The sequence below is a fragment of the Vidua chalybeata genome, chromosome 3 (genome assembly GCF_026979565.1).
Source record: "Vidua chalybeata isolate OUT-0048 chromosome 3, bVidCha1 merged haplotype, whole genome shotgun sequence".
Classification (NCBI taxonomy): Eukaryota; Metazoa; Chordata; class Aves; order Passeriformes; family Viduidae; genus Vidua; species Vidua chalybeata.
The window spans coordinates 59,654,456-59,671,782 of NC_071532.1; the positions used below are offsets into that span (position 1 = coordinate 59,654,456).

The 17,327-nt window shown below is 37.1% G+C and overlaps 1 protein-coding gene across 1 annotated transcript in view; it reads right to left on the minus strand.

The window, feature by feature from the left end:
• LAMA2 (laminin subunit alpha 2) overlaps positions 1-17,327 on the minus strand; it is a 336,606-nt gene that overhangs the window by 15,856 nt on the left and 303,423 nt on the right. Inside the window, exons 49-57 of the mRNA XM_053937517.1 lie at positions 17,079-17,241; positions 14,688-14,832; positions 12,728-12,866; positions 11,041-11,052; positions 8,395-8,515; positions 5,918-6,136; positions 4,427-4,575; positions 1,420-1,596; positions 408-621 (exon numbers count right to left, since the gene is read on the minus strand). Coding sequence (XP_053793492.1) covers positions 408-621; positions 1,420-1,596; positions 4,427-4,575; positions 5,918-6,136; positions 8,395-8,515; positions 11,041-11,052; positions 12,728-12,866; positions 14,688-14,832; positions 17,079-17,241 — 1,339 coding nt within the window. The remainder of the gene's footprint in view (positions 1-407; positions 622-1,419; positions 1,597-4,426; positions 4,576-5,917; positions 6,137-8,394; positions 8,516-11,040; positions 11,053-12,727; positions 12,867-14,687; positions 14,833-17,078; positions 17,242-17,327) is intronic.

A 17,327-nucleotide genomic window follows, 5' to 3' on the forward strand; every position in this document is an offset into this window, starting at 1 on the left:
TTCATCCTGTCATGACTGTTATCATGTGCATCAGAGACCAGCACAAGAAATATCATAATGAAATGGATTTCCCATGGGAAAATTTTCCTTCCAACCCCAAGCAAATATTGCTTGGTTTACACCCTGAAGTGTAAGGGTTTACAGCTAAGCATGCAAGCCAAAGATATTTCTAAAGCTATATCATTCTTTAGATTACTGTTGTGATAATCCAAGCAAATGATATCAGCCAATTTTCCATTTATCCACAGGTTTTACTGACCTGTAACAAGGTGTTCAATTTACAGTATCATGCTAAATTGTCACTATTTTTGTGGCAAAGTGCTTCATTATTCTTGATGAACAGCCTTTCAATTTTGCCTGGAAAAAAACTTTTCAAACTCTACCTGACTGAAGTGATTTAAACTTACAAGTGCTGATGATAGAGATGGTGTTGGAGGAGGAGAAGCAGGAGGGATTCTTGTCCCTTCTTTCTCCCCATTAGTGTCTGGTTCAGGTTGGACCAGAACTGTTGCACGAGTTGGTTTATCTTCATCCTCAGTTGGCCTAACTTCTGGTTCTAGTGTGGGACATCGGCCAATATCTGCATTTTCAAAGGACACAGGTTGAGCAAAGTCCATGGGGCTGAGAACACACAAAAAGAGTGACATCTGTTATTAGTTTTTCTGCCTTTTTACCCCCCATTTATAAAAAACAACTATATGCTGCAGTGTAATTTCACTTCACAGGACACAAAAGCCACTCTATACAGGTAGGTACAGGTACAGAAGCAAGCAACTTAAACTAGAGGTGATAGTGACCATTGGCATTTCTTCCTATGGTCAGTGCAGAGAGGCAGGAAATCTCTTTGGCAAAATTTACAGGCCTGTGTAGTTTCAATGGTATTATAGAGAAGTCATTTACTCTGATGTGGATTGATAAAACCCTAATTTAGGTACATCAGATATGTGAAAGAAAGATTTAGATGGAAACTTTCTATAGAGGTTTTATTTTATTCATCATTGCTTTTCCTTTTATTCAAATGTTCCTTCCAGATTACTGCACTTTCCACCAAGTAAATTGATTCCCATGGTGGTTCTCAGAATTTTGACTTCTCTTGGAAGTCACCCTTACCTAAAGTGTTATAGTTCACCATAAATACCTATTGCTGATGCACATCTTACTGCAGCGTTACCGCTGAATTTCTCGGATTTAATGGATAAACAGACAGTGTTGGCTTGTCTGTAAAACAACTCATTAATTACATAGCATATGGGGCATATACTGTAGACAAAAGAAAGAAATGGCATATAAAGAAAACAGATAATATTCTAGGATTTGCCGCTAGTATGATTAGTTGCAACTATAAACTTTTTTCTGGCAACCAAGGCAGTTTAACCAGATCTCATTAACTGGATGTTTGTTGGCATCATTGAGACTTACGTGGCATTGATGACAAGATTCCATATACAGCCCTCAAATGGTGGTATGTTTCTGAGAGGTGCAGTCTGAAACTGAGAAGATGTACCCCCCACAAAGAGTTTCTTAACAGAGATGGGCTGGTCTGATGGCAACCTCTGAGTCTGGACTTTGTCTTCATCGACTTGAACACTGAACATCCTGTGGAAAGTATTTGAAAGCAAAGAAATATATATTTTATGCTGGTTATTGCTTGTATTGAAATCACCCCCTTGCAAGCCCACACCAGCTGTAACAATGAGCAATTCAAATTATGTAATTGGCAGCTCACATTAAATGCGTATTAACCACTAGAAGGGTTTCAGCTGCTGCTGTGCTTCCTTGGTAGTTGTTTGACAAAGCCTGGCAAAACTGTGCTGTGGAGGGGTGATAACGTCAGACACTGGCTGCATAGGAAGAAGTGGTTTGTGGTGTGGCAATACAGACACAGTAAGGGCTGAGCTGGCTGTACTGTGATGGTAGATATAATCATCTAGAGCTCAGTAGGATGGGAACAGCACGGGGTCACATTTTGTTTGGACTCCCTATTTCCTTATTATCTTCTTGCTGGGGCACAACCAGACTGCTCTGACTGCAGGATCAATGGCAGACATACAGTACACTTTTTAAAGATCTCATAACTTCTTCTGGGGGAGGTGGCAGAGGAGGAAAACTGCTGATTGTTCACAGTGTACCAATACAGGTGCTATAATTCATTCCAATGGATATTTCACATGGTACAAGCAAAAGACAAAGCAGTCAGTCCCATGTTTACTGTTAAGGCTGAAGAGAGGAAGGTAGGAGCCTCTGCAGCACCACTGGCTGACTAATCAGTCTCTGGCAAATAAATTCCCTTTTGTCAACTGCAAAATTAGATTGAACTCTGATATTCTTTCTTAACTATAATTACAAATGCAAGCAACTGAATATTGAAAATGCTTATTGAAAAGAGTCCTGTTTCCAAAAAGAAAATGCTTGGCTTTGTTATTTACACACATCCTAGACAGAAATGGACAGTGACTTAAGCACCTGAATTATGTAAGTGCTGTACTATGTATAAATTGTCCAGTTTCCTCATAGTTTTGGATGAATTAATTTGGTTTGGAAAGCTGCAGAGTAAGAAATTGATTAATTTTTCAAAGGGTTAGAGAAAGCAGTTATTAAAAGACTTATCTTTCAGGACAATCCCTATGATATCTCCCAATCCCTTCAGCAGTAGAAGGAGAGAGATTTCTCTGGAGGTAGTTCAGAGAAAAAGACTAATTTAGGTTCCATGAAGTATCCCAGAGAGGACATTTCCCTTCTCTGCTTTCAGAGGAAGTGTAGGGAAGTCAGATTGTCAAGATTCAAGTTATCCTTTTTGCTGCTGCATCTTAGCCATGGCTAATCAGTGTATACATTTTGGGTCCAAGCAGAAGACTGCAATGATGTACAACAGTCTTCAACAATATAATTTTTCATAATTATATGGACAATTATCTCTCTGGAGAGTTTTCACAGGGTGTTCCTCACCTTTAAAAAATATAAAGCTTGAGTTCATGATGAGCAGAGGAACGGTTAATCTTAATTTATGTCTTTTCATATCCTTTTCAGGCTACAGAAACTTCAGAGTTCAGGCATTTGTTTTTTAATAAAGCTACTTTGAAAACACAAGAGCTCTCATCTGAACAAGCACCATCACTGGATGGCATTGTACGGCAATTTTGCCTTGATGTACTCTCACATGTACCCTCATAAGGTCAAGCTAACTGTACTCACTACAGCACTGCATAAAATAATTTACTTTGTTGTTTAGAGCTTTTTATTATCATCTGCATATTTGTGTTGTGTCACAAAATATGTGACGCAAAATGTATCACAAAATGCAGTCATGCATTTCTAAAAAAACCTTTTTTCCCAATGCATTTATGGTTTGACTTTGACCTAGTCATCGAAGTAGAGGAGTCTTATTGACTGGAGGCATTATTTGCGAGAGGTTTTTTAGCAATACAATAGAAATTCAGTCATAAACTATATGTTCAGTCATATACCATAAACTATATATTCAGTCAGAAAACTATACAGAAAGGAAAGCAAATTACAGAGAGGACAGAAGGGCACCTGGGGACTAGACAGGAATGGCTGGTCAAGAAGGCTGCATTGTTGCGGGGGTAAGAGGGTGAAGTGGATAAGTGCCTTTTGTAACATGCTGGATGTCACATCTTCTTTATGATTTTTTTTAACAACACAGAACATTGTGCATAGTGCACTAATCCAAGAAATATCTGTACAGAATATACACATTTGTATGTTCAAATGTCCATAATAAACCCTGCTTGGAACAAGGGCTATTCCAGGCCATAAATATAATTGGCTACCTGAGTCCTACACACTACAGTAGTGTTGTTTCTAATCACTTTCTGAATAGTGAAGTGTAATAAGAAAGTTTTAAAATGTCTGAGAAAGGGCAAAGGAATTCAAGTGAAATTCAGTGTAAAACAACATGGTCTGAGAAGGTCTGTGATGGCTTTTCCAATAAGAAAAGTGGGACTGTGTTTTCACTCTTTTGCCATATTTAGCTGGGTGCCACTGTGTCCAGCACATGGACAAAAAGGCTACAGGCTGCTGTGCTGTTGCAGTTTGAACCCTTTGAAAATGGTATTTTTCTATATGTCCTGAAAAGGAGATTTATTGCATCCTGGCAGAATTTCTCACCCACAGATTCTTTTATAAAATATATTTGCCAAGAATCAGAAGGTTAAAGATGCCATTACAGGCAAACACAAGTCTGGAGAAATAGGCTGGTAGCTTACAAAAGCATGTAAACCCAGTTCTTCAGAACAATAATGACCATCAAACTTTTTTCTAAGAATTTCTGGATAATGATGGAATGAAGCTAATTTTTTTTTTGTCTCAGAAGAAGCATTTACAAGGATTGCCAAAGCCATTAACACATTTGTTTCATTGAATTAGCTGTGCTGTGTGGTCTGTAGCACTTGTAGGTATTTGTTACCCTCTAGCTCGTTCTATCCGGATGGAATGTGCTCTGCCGTCGTGAAACTCGCCAGCCTCTGGTCTGACGGTGATTCTGTGGGGATCCCGGATCCCAGTGGAGACGTGCACTTCCAGCCGACCTCTGTTCAGGAATACGGCATAGTAGGCCTGCAAGGTACATGTTGGAGTTAAAAATTAAGTTACATTTGGAAAAAAATTATTTCACTTGGTTTTACATTAATATGTATGCTTTATTGTCTTACACTGGCTGTTAATGTGCTCACCGTAGACAAGACACTGCTGTTTCAGTTCTGCTGCTGCTGCTGGGCTCAGACTCCAGCATTTTTATAATGAGGAAGGGGTAAAATGAGGTCATGATGGAAAACGTCAACAGAAGATTTAACTCTCTATCTATTTTCAGGGAAGGATGGAGACTTCTAACCTACAATGCTTCTCATTTTTGTTGTCACAAGACCTGCTCTTAAACTCATCAAGCCCTGAAGTGCATTCATCTCAGCTTGAGTTCTGTGTTTGGAAGGCTGGCAAATCATGTCAGTAGCTCCTCCAGCACCAGTATCATATTGTGGCAGATTTCAGGATCTAAACTCCAGTTAGTACAGCAATAAGTGGTCATGTTCACCTCTGTGACCTGAAGAGCTGGGAAGTGATGAAGGGGCCCCTAACCTGAAGTAAATGTCATCCAGGTGAGGCATTACAATGTGCTGTCCCAGGACTGTGTTACTCTAGGTCACCAAGAGCTCTCTTCCAAAATAGCCAGAAAGGAGAATAATGAAATATCGCTTCCCAGAAGTCCTGAACAAAGAATGCATCAACACAATCTGTTTATTGCTGTTGTAGTGTGCCTGTCTCTCAGGATTTTCATCAAGATTTAATCAAGACTTGAATAATTTCTAACATTTTCTAGTAATCACATTTTTACCAGTCACTCAGACACTCTGGACTAATAAAGCAAATTTGTATTTTATGAGAGAGGAGAGGCCAGAGCACTCAAGTCTTAAATTTCACATCAGTGATGCCAAACAAGCGCCTTGTCTTCAATTTGTTCACCAGCTTTTTTTTTTTTTTTTTTCTTTTGGTCTCAGGGAAATTAGAATGATACTCATTTATGTCTCTATGAACAGAATTGAGAGAGTTTCCAAGTATTAATAGTGCATAAGTAGTCCTCAAAATGAGTGAAGAACAGTATTTTCTAATATTTGGGTTTGGTTAAAAAAACCAAACATGGAATATAACAGAAAACCAAATCTGCTGCTTAGCAACAAGCAATAGATACATGACTGTAAATCTGTAAGAGAAACAATTTCTCCAAGACAAAAGAACCAATTCTGAGCTTCTATTAGATTCTTCATCAGATAAAGGATGATATTAGAAATAATTTATTCCAAATACCTGAATTTTAACTTAAGCATAAACATCTTGATGTTTCAACTGTGTCAGTTCAGTAGAATTGTAGTGGTTTTTTTTAAATCTTTTGCCAGGTTCCTCTTACCTGTCCTGTCTGCCTGCGCCTTCTCTTCAGAGGAGCAGCTTTCCTTGCAGAGTGCCTGCGCTTTCTCCTGGGGGGGACAATTGTGCCACTTGTGCCAAACAAGATGATCCCAGACTCATTCCTGGTGCTAAAGGAGAGATTGATTTCTGTGCCCACGTCAAAGGAGACCGGCTGCAGTTCCACAAAACCTGGCTTGGAGAAGCTGACTGTGTGAATGTTCTGTCGGAAGGAGAGGACAGGAAAGTTCATTAGTAGAATTAAAAGGAATATTATGAATGCACAGGAAGATTTCTGAACTAAAATAATAAACTATGTAAATATAAATAGTGTGAAAAATGGAAAGTAATAATAAATATTAGCAATTTACTCCTCAAAGTGTTCTGCAAATACTAGTTTATCTGTTTACATCTGGCATCATTAGTGTATTTGTAGAATTCTGCCTTACAGGAAGGCAAAGTTCCAGTTTTATGTTGATATATCCTCTTGGATTAAAAATAACTGCTCCGGATTGTTTTTATTTTATACATGTGTTTTCCATTGAGTTAATACTGTTGGAGTTTGCTTTTAAATCTATACAATAGGTAAGAAAATGCATTATGAACCTAAACTAGATTCTATTATTTGTCTGATGAGCTGAGAAAATAATTTTCATTAATCTTCATTACTTCACTAAGCACCACTGCTTTCTTGGTTACTCAGAGTCATGAACGATGTACTTGTTGCATGTGGCCCAACTCTTTGGACATTGGTAGCCATTAACGCAATTTAAAGAGTAGAATATGTAATCAAATAATAAGTCAATGCATACTTCCAAAGATTTTCTGTCATCACTGCCAACTCATGTATTCTTCCAGATGTGGAAGACTAATCTATAGAAAGAGTGACTTTTTCTAAAGTAGTTCACTATTTTTTCAGTACAGCAGAACTATTTCCAGGTCTAGAGATAAAAAATTATGTCAGATAAAATCATTGCTGGTGGTACCCACATTTCTCTGAAATCTGAGAGCATTTAAATGATTGAACACATATCCAGTATTTATCCTTTACTTCTGCTTCACTTCTTTTTAATTTTCTTATGTCTTGTTTTGTACAATTAGAATATTTTATTTATTTTCCCAACAAAAGGGTTAATCCAATTAGATTTCATACTCTGAAACCTCAAGTGTTACAAAATAATGTGAACGGCAAATACGTTCTAAGATTCATAGCACCAGAAGAAAATGAACACAACTATCCTTTCCTGTTTCAGAAAGAATATACTATAAATAAAAATAAATATGAACCTCTCTATCAAATTTTTGCCAAAGCCAAATCTGTAAGATTTAAAAGCATTTGAACAATCTGCTTGTTTACAATTTAGCTTTACCACAAACTTGAAAATATGGATCTCATAACAAATCTAGTCTAATATCCTGTCTGAGAGTCCTACTGTTGTGTACTTTATGCTTTGATGAAGACCAAAGATACAATGGATAAACACAGCAAAATAGGGCCCTTGTCTTTATTGTGGCCTGGCCAAATTCCAGTTGCTGTTCAAAGTAAAGTTTTAATGTTTTGTAGAAAAAAAAAAAAAAAATGGAGAGCATTGGATTAACAACAACTCACTTGGATTTACTGTAATGGCATCTGATATGGAATATCAGATATATGGTATCTATCAGATATACAGTATATGTGGTATCTGATGGATACCTTCCATCTGCTTGCAATACTATCTTATATAGAAGAGATTATATTGTAGAAGAAATACAAACTGTTACTTGGGACACAAATGTCAGTGGAAGTATTTTTTTTGTATAAAAAGACTTTTCCATGGAAAATTACTAAATTCTCTCCCAAATTTCATATCAGACTCCTTGAATTTTATATGCACTGAAAGGCTGTTAATTGCAAGCAGCAACATCTGAAAATAGATGCATTTAAAGCTAAAATAACAACACCAATTTTGCACATTCTTAGTGATGAGTAAGAAATGTGCCTTCCAGCTCATGACAGTAAGTATTCATACCTGAGGTTTTATGTAGTGAATGACTTTATAACAATTTAAAAAAAATAAATCCTGGTGTTTTATGTGCATCAGATTTTTTTTTTTTTTGTTTGTTTTTTTTTTTTTGTTTTTTTTTTTTGTTTTTGCAGTGTTGTCAATGCCTATCTTCATTAATGCCAATAATTACCATTTTAGTCAGCTGAAACAAAGCTAAACCACTGCTAAGCAGTTCAAAAAATCCTACCCTTTAGGGATAGGAATATCACCCATGGCCAGGGATACTCTCCAAGAAGTCAGGATCTGAAAAATGGATCTACTTGCTGATCAGACTTACTCATCTTTCTTTCTCTTAAATGTAACCGTTTGGATTCTAAGGTTAGATTCCTATTTAAGAAATATACCATATATAATTAATCTACTATGACATAAAATCAGAAAACAGAAAACATTTATAAACATTAAGGCCAAAATACATGGAAATCAGACTAACCTCTAGTGTGCATCCTTTGGTTAGACCAACAAAGTCAGGACTGCTCAATATGTTGTAGGGTGTCCTTGAAATTTCAATGTCTTTGAGGCAACCTGTATATTTCTCTAAGTTCACTTCAGGCCTAAAAAACATTTAGAAGTACAATGTGTTTTCAAAAATAGAGTTTAGGGAGAACAGTCAACCAGACACCCATATGTACAGTTTCAGTTGCACAGATGCCTGATTTTTATTTTTATTTTAACTACACATATACACTTGAATATGTGTTGCCTTCTACAATCTATCAGTACACATTGCACTCTGCCTTGCATCATTAGAAGTTGTAACATGAGGTTCATCTCATCTCCAATTGACAACAGTCCCCTTGTCAATTCTTTCTTTAAGGGTTTTTGGTTGGTTGTTTTGTTTTCTGTGTTTTTCCTTTGGTAAAGGAGAACTATCACCTTTGGTGTTAAAACACAGTGAGCTACAAAGTAAGGAAATTGTTGTTCCTTAGGCAAAGCAGAAAGACGCAAGCAAGGAAATCTTAACAGTAAGGAGAGAATTTAACTGGAAGACATTTGTCGTTCCTCTTTTTGCATGCTAGATCCAATGAAAGAAGAACTTTAGCAGTATACAAGTATTTGAATAAAGTTTTTGTCCACACACATCAGAAATGCAATCATGTAGACTGACATTTATTTTATATTTCCATGTATTATCTTTCTTATGAAAACTGTTGCATGTTAGGACACAGCAATACATCTGACTTTTTCAGGCAGTTAAACAAAACAAAGCACTTGGGTTTGTTACAGAATGTAACTATCCATCCAAAACAGGAAAATATTGTAATGGAATTCAAGTTCCATGTTTGACTCATCAGCTGGCTGATGAGAGGAAATGAGAAACCCCTTGAAAGTAACACCAGACCTATCATGTTTGATTGCAAAAGTATGATTTCCCAGGCCTGGGTACACCAGAGTGAGACCATAACTGCTGGTAACATCTGAACCAGGCCTGCCAGAAGAAAAGCCTTATAAAGTCACTTCAGAAGAAAAAACTGCCATTGATACCATGGAGAGTAAATCCAAAAAGCAGCACTATTTAATTCACAAAAAAGTATTATCTGTGAGTGTTTACTAGAGCATCTGAATAGTATGAACAGCTCAAAGAGAGAAAAATTAATTTGGGAAATAAATAAGGACTTAAAACTGGGGTGGGGTGGGGAAGGGGGGAAGCAACAACCACTTCAGTTCCCTGGAAGGAAACAAAACATTTTAAAGAATATTAATTACAAAATAAAACAAATTTGCACAGATACTAATCAGCTGCATGTTTTGGCACTGAAAGCCATTCTTTGCATTATAGCCAACTAAGCAAGCGTGATGTATTCTCTGGCAAATTAGTACTCTCTGCATAAGTTAAAGCAAGCATCTGGTTAACTAAAATGATCCATATGCTGCTTTATTAACAGTCAAGTAGCTATGTTCACCCTTCAGTTTTCTTTTTTTTTTTTTTTCCCTAGCTCTTATCCAGTTTCTTTATGGATTTATCTCCCAGCTGAAGAACAGTTTTGTTGTTATCATTGTCACTGGTGCCCATAGTCTTTGCCATCCAGAAACCATTCTGATAGTACCCTTTCCTGCCTTGTCCAGTGACAGACTGTCCTCATCCTGTCCTGTTACAAACAGCTACGATTATAATTCCCAACCCATATCACAGAATCACAGAATGGGTAAGGTTGGAAGGGAGCACTGTGGGTTGTCTGGCTCAACTTCTTTGCAAACACTGAACACTTGCTTGATGTTTTCTTAAGACTTCTTTTTTCCTTTTTTCCTTTCCAAAATACACCAAACAAAGTCCAAGTTCACTAAGATCTTGCATAATTCTTCTTTTGTTTTTTTTTTTTTGCGTTTTTTTTTGTTAGTTCTATTTTGCCAAAATAGGCCAGTTTTGAGGGAAAACAAACAGCAATTTCTGGAGCTTGAGAGGAAATAATCTTTCTAAAGTTCAGGGCAGGAGTGTGGGGGTGAAGTTGTATTTTTCCAATTCAAGCCAGGAATTAGGCTGCAAAACACAGCGAAGATCACATAATATCGGAGCATACCAAAGCAAAAGCAAAGGATACAAATAGTTGCAAACTGAAAACGCAGTCAGAAATAGGTGACCTCCTCTCTCTGCCCCTCATACTCCTGTTCTTAACATGAGAGGTGGCAAATTTCACAAAAAATCTCCTCCTTGCATTCATGCTCTCCTCAGTAACTACTTCACTGCCTCTGAACAGGACACTCCCCACCTCCCATGGGACTACATTACTCCTACAGCCTGGAGGTCGGAGCCAAAGTCAGCAACACAGCTGGCTGGAGCTCCGCTTCCAAGGCACTGCAGTGCCACGAGCAGCACGCGGCTGAAGGAAGCAGCTGCGTGCGGAAAATGAGAGTTGCTCGTGTAGGTGTGTGCACAGCGTGGAACGTGACAGTGGCGAGCACTTGGGAGCAGCTTTGCTGGCTGTGGCAGGAGCAGCTGGCTGAACTAAGAGCCTTAGCATAGCAGCTGCTCTAAACACTGCCCAAGCTGCTGCTGCTGCTGCTGTGGTGCCACCCGTGCTTTTAAGCTGCACTTTAACTAGACACATGCAAGTCATGCAAATAATCTGATTGTTTTTACCTTGCCTTCATACTGGGGTGAGAAAGAAAGACAAGAAAAGAAAACAACAACATGGCATTAATTGTAGCAAATGGTACTTCTTGTTTTGTTGTTCCGTGATACTTAGTAGCAAGGTTCAGCCATTTCACAGTGAAGCAGGTGTACACCATTTACAAACAACATATAATAAAAGGTGAGATCCTATGTACGCTATCAGGCTATAACAATTAACAGGTTTACTCTGCAAAGTTGCCTTAAAATGTAACACATCAGAGAGGTTTTGTAACTTGATACTTTATTTGGTCATGAGCAAAAGCAAGCCATGTAAAATAATTTGGCAGAACTGACATGACCTGATAATTACAAAGTCATGGATACCTCAGTGTCTATTGTTTGCAGTAGCTCAGCTTTGCCCTAATCCCCCTTTCACTACTTTTGATTCTAATTTACCATAACGTTAATCTTGCCTCAGGCATTGACAAATCATAGCTGTAGGCAGAATGGTTACACAGGTCAGAGTAGCTGTGGTACACTGATTTTCTGGGCAGCCACAAAGGAAGTGGAAGATAATTGCTCTAGACCTTTTGTTATGCACTGGTGTGATTTCACAATTACATAACATAGTGTTATATTTAATGAGTAAAATAGATCTTAGATCTTTTTATTGCTGGGTGATTTGATATCAGAGGTCAATGATTATCCTAATAAATTAACAAATATGTCCATTCTTTTAGTGGCAGAAAAGTCTGTGGATTAAATACAACAGTTCCTTGTGCACAAGACCACTTCAAGGCTCTCATTATGCCATGTAGTTAAAGCTGACATAGATTAATGGGCCTGTTGCTGTGTTGCTCATCTGTTCATTGTAGCACAGAATTCTCTTGTTCTTGTCATTGCAAAACTGCTGAATATTAATTTAAACTTTAAATAAGTTTTTTTGTCTATTTAAAGCCATGAAAGAAAGTAACTAAATTCAAGTATCTGTTATCCCAGTTCTTTAGTTTATTTGTGTTGAAGTTAACATTTATGAATATTACTATGCAATAATTATTGGGAATTTTATTTGTGTAGGAAATTCAGGATCAGACTTCTGAAGGGAAAATATTTCATTCTGCTTACATTAAATATATGAAGAGTATTGTATACTATACTTTAAGTCCTGAACACAGGATGAATTTTATCTAAGGAGATCAGGAACTAAAATTTACAAATAATTTAAAATAATATCTAAGCAAAATATTTTAATACATATTTAAAGTATATTGACACTGATTATGCACAAACATGGATACCCATTAAGCAGTAATCCCATGTGGAATATTCTGTGGCTAATTTTTTTACTCATGCACAAAGTAAACACTTGTCCTTAATTTTTTGAAGGTATTGAGCCAATTCTTTGAATCTGCAGTCACAGATTTTGTGCGTCAAATAAATACTTAAAGAATCAGCTACATCATGGTTCTTGCACATAATCAGAAATAGGTACTGCACTGCAAGTGTCATTTCCATTGTATCTGTGTAAGGTGAGCTGTGTGAAATACAAAACATATGCAAATAAAGCACTATTCTGCTGTGGCAGTACAGGATACATTGGGAATTCACCATTCACTTACTGCAAATGAACTTGAGAAGTAAAGGCAGAGAATAAGATTACATTGTATTTACATCCCCTTACCAAGACTAAAGAAATTGGTTTGAGACACCTTACCTTAGATTCCTCAGGGTTGGTAATCCCCCAAAATATATTTTCTCGTGCCCTTTTAAGTTGAGTCCAAAGTGGCTGCCTGTAGAAGATGTTGCTATGGTCTCTTCTTCATTAGTGTCTATGTCTACAATTGATATGTTGGCTAAAAGACATTTGAGATTAGTTACAAAATATCCATCATGAACAATGATGTCTTAATGTAAAAACTAACAGAAAAATATTTGGAGGGTTAGCAAGTGAGGAAAGAGGAAAGGAAGGCTGTATTTTGCAATTAAGATACTGGATTTCCACATTATCAATTATGGGCAGGGGAAGAAAGCTGCACTTTCCTCTGTTTCCATAACAACCTGAAAATCTATACCAATTCTGTACAGTTTGTTTTTTATATATTCTCTAAACCTGTTTCAATTTGCTGCCTTTGTCTCACTGTAATTTGGAGCTAAAACTTCAGGACATAGTCATGACAAGAGATCATTTTACATATAATTTGTGATCTCAGTCCAAAGATTGCCTCTTGAACAGGATTTTTAGTGCAAAAGATTTTTAAGCACTGTCATTATGTGCCTTAGAGATTGGTTATCATTCACTCTAAACCACTTTCAAACCCAAAGCAGTCATTTACTGTCATGTCCAATCTCAGTCTGGAGTCAGGGATATGCTACATACAACCATCCTATTTAGGTGCCTGTTCCATGTATATTTTTAATGTATGGATTAATACAGAATATAAAGTTCAATAAAAAAAATAAGACCCCGTGAAAAATGCTGAGCAGGCCCCAAGATATATAGGGATGAAAAAAAGGATTGCTTTCCTTTCTTCCTTGAGAATTGAATAGACAGACTTTCTGCTACACCTTACCAAAAGCAAATTAATTTTCTTTTCATTTCTATACCTGTATCTTCTTTATAAACACATGATGTTTGAATGCTATTGATACATTACAATTACATGACATTGTATTTTATATTAATACCTCCCGGGTTAAGTATGAACTATGGTAACTGGCTATCAATAAGACATTTGCCCTCTAAAGGTGCAGCAAATCTGCAAGTGAGATGACTAAATTATTTTGGCTACTGTCCCAACTTCCAAGTCTCCTTCAGCCAAATGACACGGAAGAGGGACTGTGTGTGAGGTGTGAAGGCCAGGTAGAGAGCTGGCATTGCAGGGGGCAGAGGCAGAGGAATGTGTTTAGGGGCTTGTGGTGACCCTCAAGATTCAGAATGCAGTAAAAATTCAAACTGCAAAAGCACAGAGTACGTCACAGTAGCCATAAAAGAAACCAAATTTGGCTCAGGTAAGATTCTACCAGCCCTATAACCAGACTACAAAACAAAACAAAAAAAAAAAAAGGGGTTTGTCAGCATGATAACCAGTAGTTTTTGTGATCTTATCAAATTCCACCACTTCACATTTTGTGCCAGTAACATGTTGAAGAATTGGTAGAACTTCTGGAGATGTTCCCAGTTGTTTCCATGCAGATTCAGTTCATGACACAATGCACATCATTAGGGAAGATAAAGTAGTGGTGTTTGTCTAGTTAGATACTATCAATACTAAAGTCACTGCTTTTTTTAAGCACTTTGGTATATGCTGAGCATGAGAGGACTGTACAGGATAAAAGCTATTGCTGTCCTAACAAAAATCACACGTGTGTTTCATGATTTGGAACAACACCAGGGACCTGATGAAAAGACTTCTTTTTTTCCCAGTCAGAAGAATTTTAGAATGCAATTTCTGACTGTATAAAAAAGTTATGCCTGAAAAATAGGCTACCTTCATAAAGCACTGTTTGACAGTGCAATCACTCACATGCAACTCAACACAGCTATAATCTAAACAAAAGAAGTTGCTAAATCACCAGAACTTGTAATTCCCACAGCACCATCCCTGTGATTAGATGGTTAGGTGTACTGCACAGATAACTGGAAAGGTCATGCTGCTGACACCACAGGAACTTACCTTGCTTTTGAATTCTTGACAGGGTGAAAGATTTCCATTTGCCATCATTATGATTTTGGTTGCTGATAACCGAAGCTGTACCTGAACCCAGATCATAGCTGACCTTTATACGCCCACCACTGAGTTCTACACTCATGAAATCCTTCTGTTAATGAAAAAGGTTAGATACATCATTATGATTCTTGTCCATTTTGGTAAGAGGCATAAGACATTAAATAAACACTTTTTAATCCCAGGTAACTACAGACAACATATTTCAAGCTTTAAAAAATGCCACAACTTCTGCATTTACTACCCAGGACTCTCATAGAAAAAAGTGTAATGCCAAGCTCTTTTTTCCCCTTACATTCTCTTTTGGATTGCTAATTTAGTTGGAATTTTTCTGTCATCTGAGTTGCAGTTTTGATGGGATAGCTGCACTTTTATTTTAGATTGAAGATAAAAACATATATTATATAATACTCAGCTTTGAGTGTATGTTTGTACTATAATTAGTGTATTTATTGCATACTTCAGCTAGATTTAAACTTGCAAGGTAGAAAACAAAAATAGTGAGGATGGTAAACTGGGCATGTTCTACCAGATTTCCAGAGAGTAATCTATGGAAGCAACAGAGCAACAACAGAGAGATGGAGACAAAGAGAGCTATGAAGGCTCTTATTTTCATCAACCACTGACACCAGTATCCAAGCAGCAACTGGAGATGGCTGACTGAAGCAAAGATTTATGCTGCACTATCTCCAGAAAAAGAGCTGGCAGGATACAGAAAGCAAAACAAATAGCCAGAGAACCAGACAGCATGAAAGCCATTAGGTAAGTAATGGTGGAACTATGACCCAGGACGTAAATGTACCAGAGAAATTTTTATTATTTTGCTCATGGCCAGTTCTACCTCTTCTCAGAGTAAAACTGAACAAACTCAGTATTCTAGATGCTTAGGCATATCTATCCATGCATCATTAGAAAGAGTATCATCCAAGTTTTTATGTGGTGGGATGTGGATATTCTCAGTTCAGTCAGAGAGAAAAAGAGAAAGATTTCTGCCAGGCTAAGCCTGGGAAAAAGTCCGAGAGGAATGTAAACAATCTATTATCTTGCTTTCCATTCATATTGTTTATAGATATGTTCTACCACACTGACCTAAGTCCAGTGTACCAATCAGGTGAAATGTTTTGACTTTAAGACCAATGGAATTAATATTCGGGATGTTCTCTATAAAACAGAAAAGTGCTTTTGAATAAACGCTCATTTTGCCTTCTGAAATTCTATGAGTCATTTCACCCGTCCCTGGCTCAACAGCATCAGTGGGACAGTAGCACAAGAAACAAAATATACCAGGGACCAGTTGCTTGTGTTTTTGAGATTTCAATTACATATTTTTTCATAGAAAAAATACATAAGTCACAAATAATGATATAAAATAATCTAAAATAATGACTTTAACTATGCCTTCAATATTCAATTATAAAATTTCATTAGAAAAGCTACATAAATATTTCATTACCATAATGAAATTCTATCTTTTGCTATAGTCAGTCAGGAGGAGCACCGTCCTCCTTGATAATTCCAGTTATTTTGATAATTATTTCCAAAATGTAGGAATCTGAAGTAAGACTGATTTACACAAACACAGTTTTTGTAAAGTAGCAAGTTCTCAGTAATTCTTCAAGACATCAGTGAAAACTACTGTACATAATTTCTGCCCCATATGAAAAGGATAAGGGAAAGACTCTGTTTCCTGTCTGTCATGCAAATCAATCTGGATCAGAGATGCCAAAGGTGAGTTATTCAGATCTGGACAGGTGCCTTTATAAATAATTCCTCCTCGTTAGCCACACACATTTGATACTGTGTGTGAATAAAAACCTTAAACAACTTTAAAACTAATGCTTCTAGTCTCTATTTTAGCTGTAAGAGACATCATTTGTAGATACTGGAAAAACACAATCACTATTACATCTTATTTGTTGCATCAGTCCCCCTTTAAATCCACTCAATAAAACATAAACATTTTCTTTATATGAGTAGGATTTCTACATAAGTTTCGTCTCTCCCCATATTCCCCCTGCCATCACAGTATGATATTTTAAACTATGAATAGACAAAACCAAGTGAAAATGTTCACACACAATCATCTGGGATAAGGGAAAATTAATTAATAAATTCAGAAAAGCTGGAATTCTCCCCAGACTAACACAGTGATCCCCATTCAGTAAACATTAGGTAATCAACCTCCACACTGTAACAGTCTTCAGTTGACCAGCAGTGAAGCACCATACCAGGATAGTGGTACCTTAAATTACTAATTGTTTTCATGATCTGATGAATTCAGTGACTGCAAAGATGACCTGAAACCTGCAAGGAGCATAGACGTTTGCTAGCTGTTCTTACCAAGTCATCAGTAGCGAGATACATCAGCAGAGCATTTGATGAGAAGGTCCTGAACTTGAACATGACTGTGGAAATATTGGGGTTCCAGCGGATTGGGCGGCTCACCATGGCATAGCTGTCACCATCAAACTGCACCGTTCCTTCACCATCTGCCACCTGTGGGCTGAAAAGAATAATTCCAACGATTTTCTTTTGCCATGTGAAGTTAAAATAAAAAGTGCAGGGCTAGGAAAATGTGGGCACAGCTCT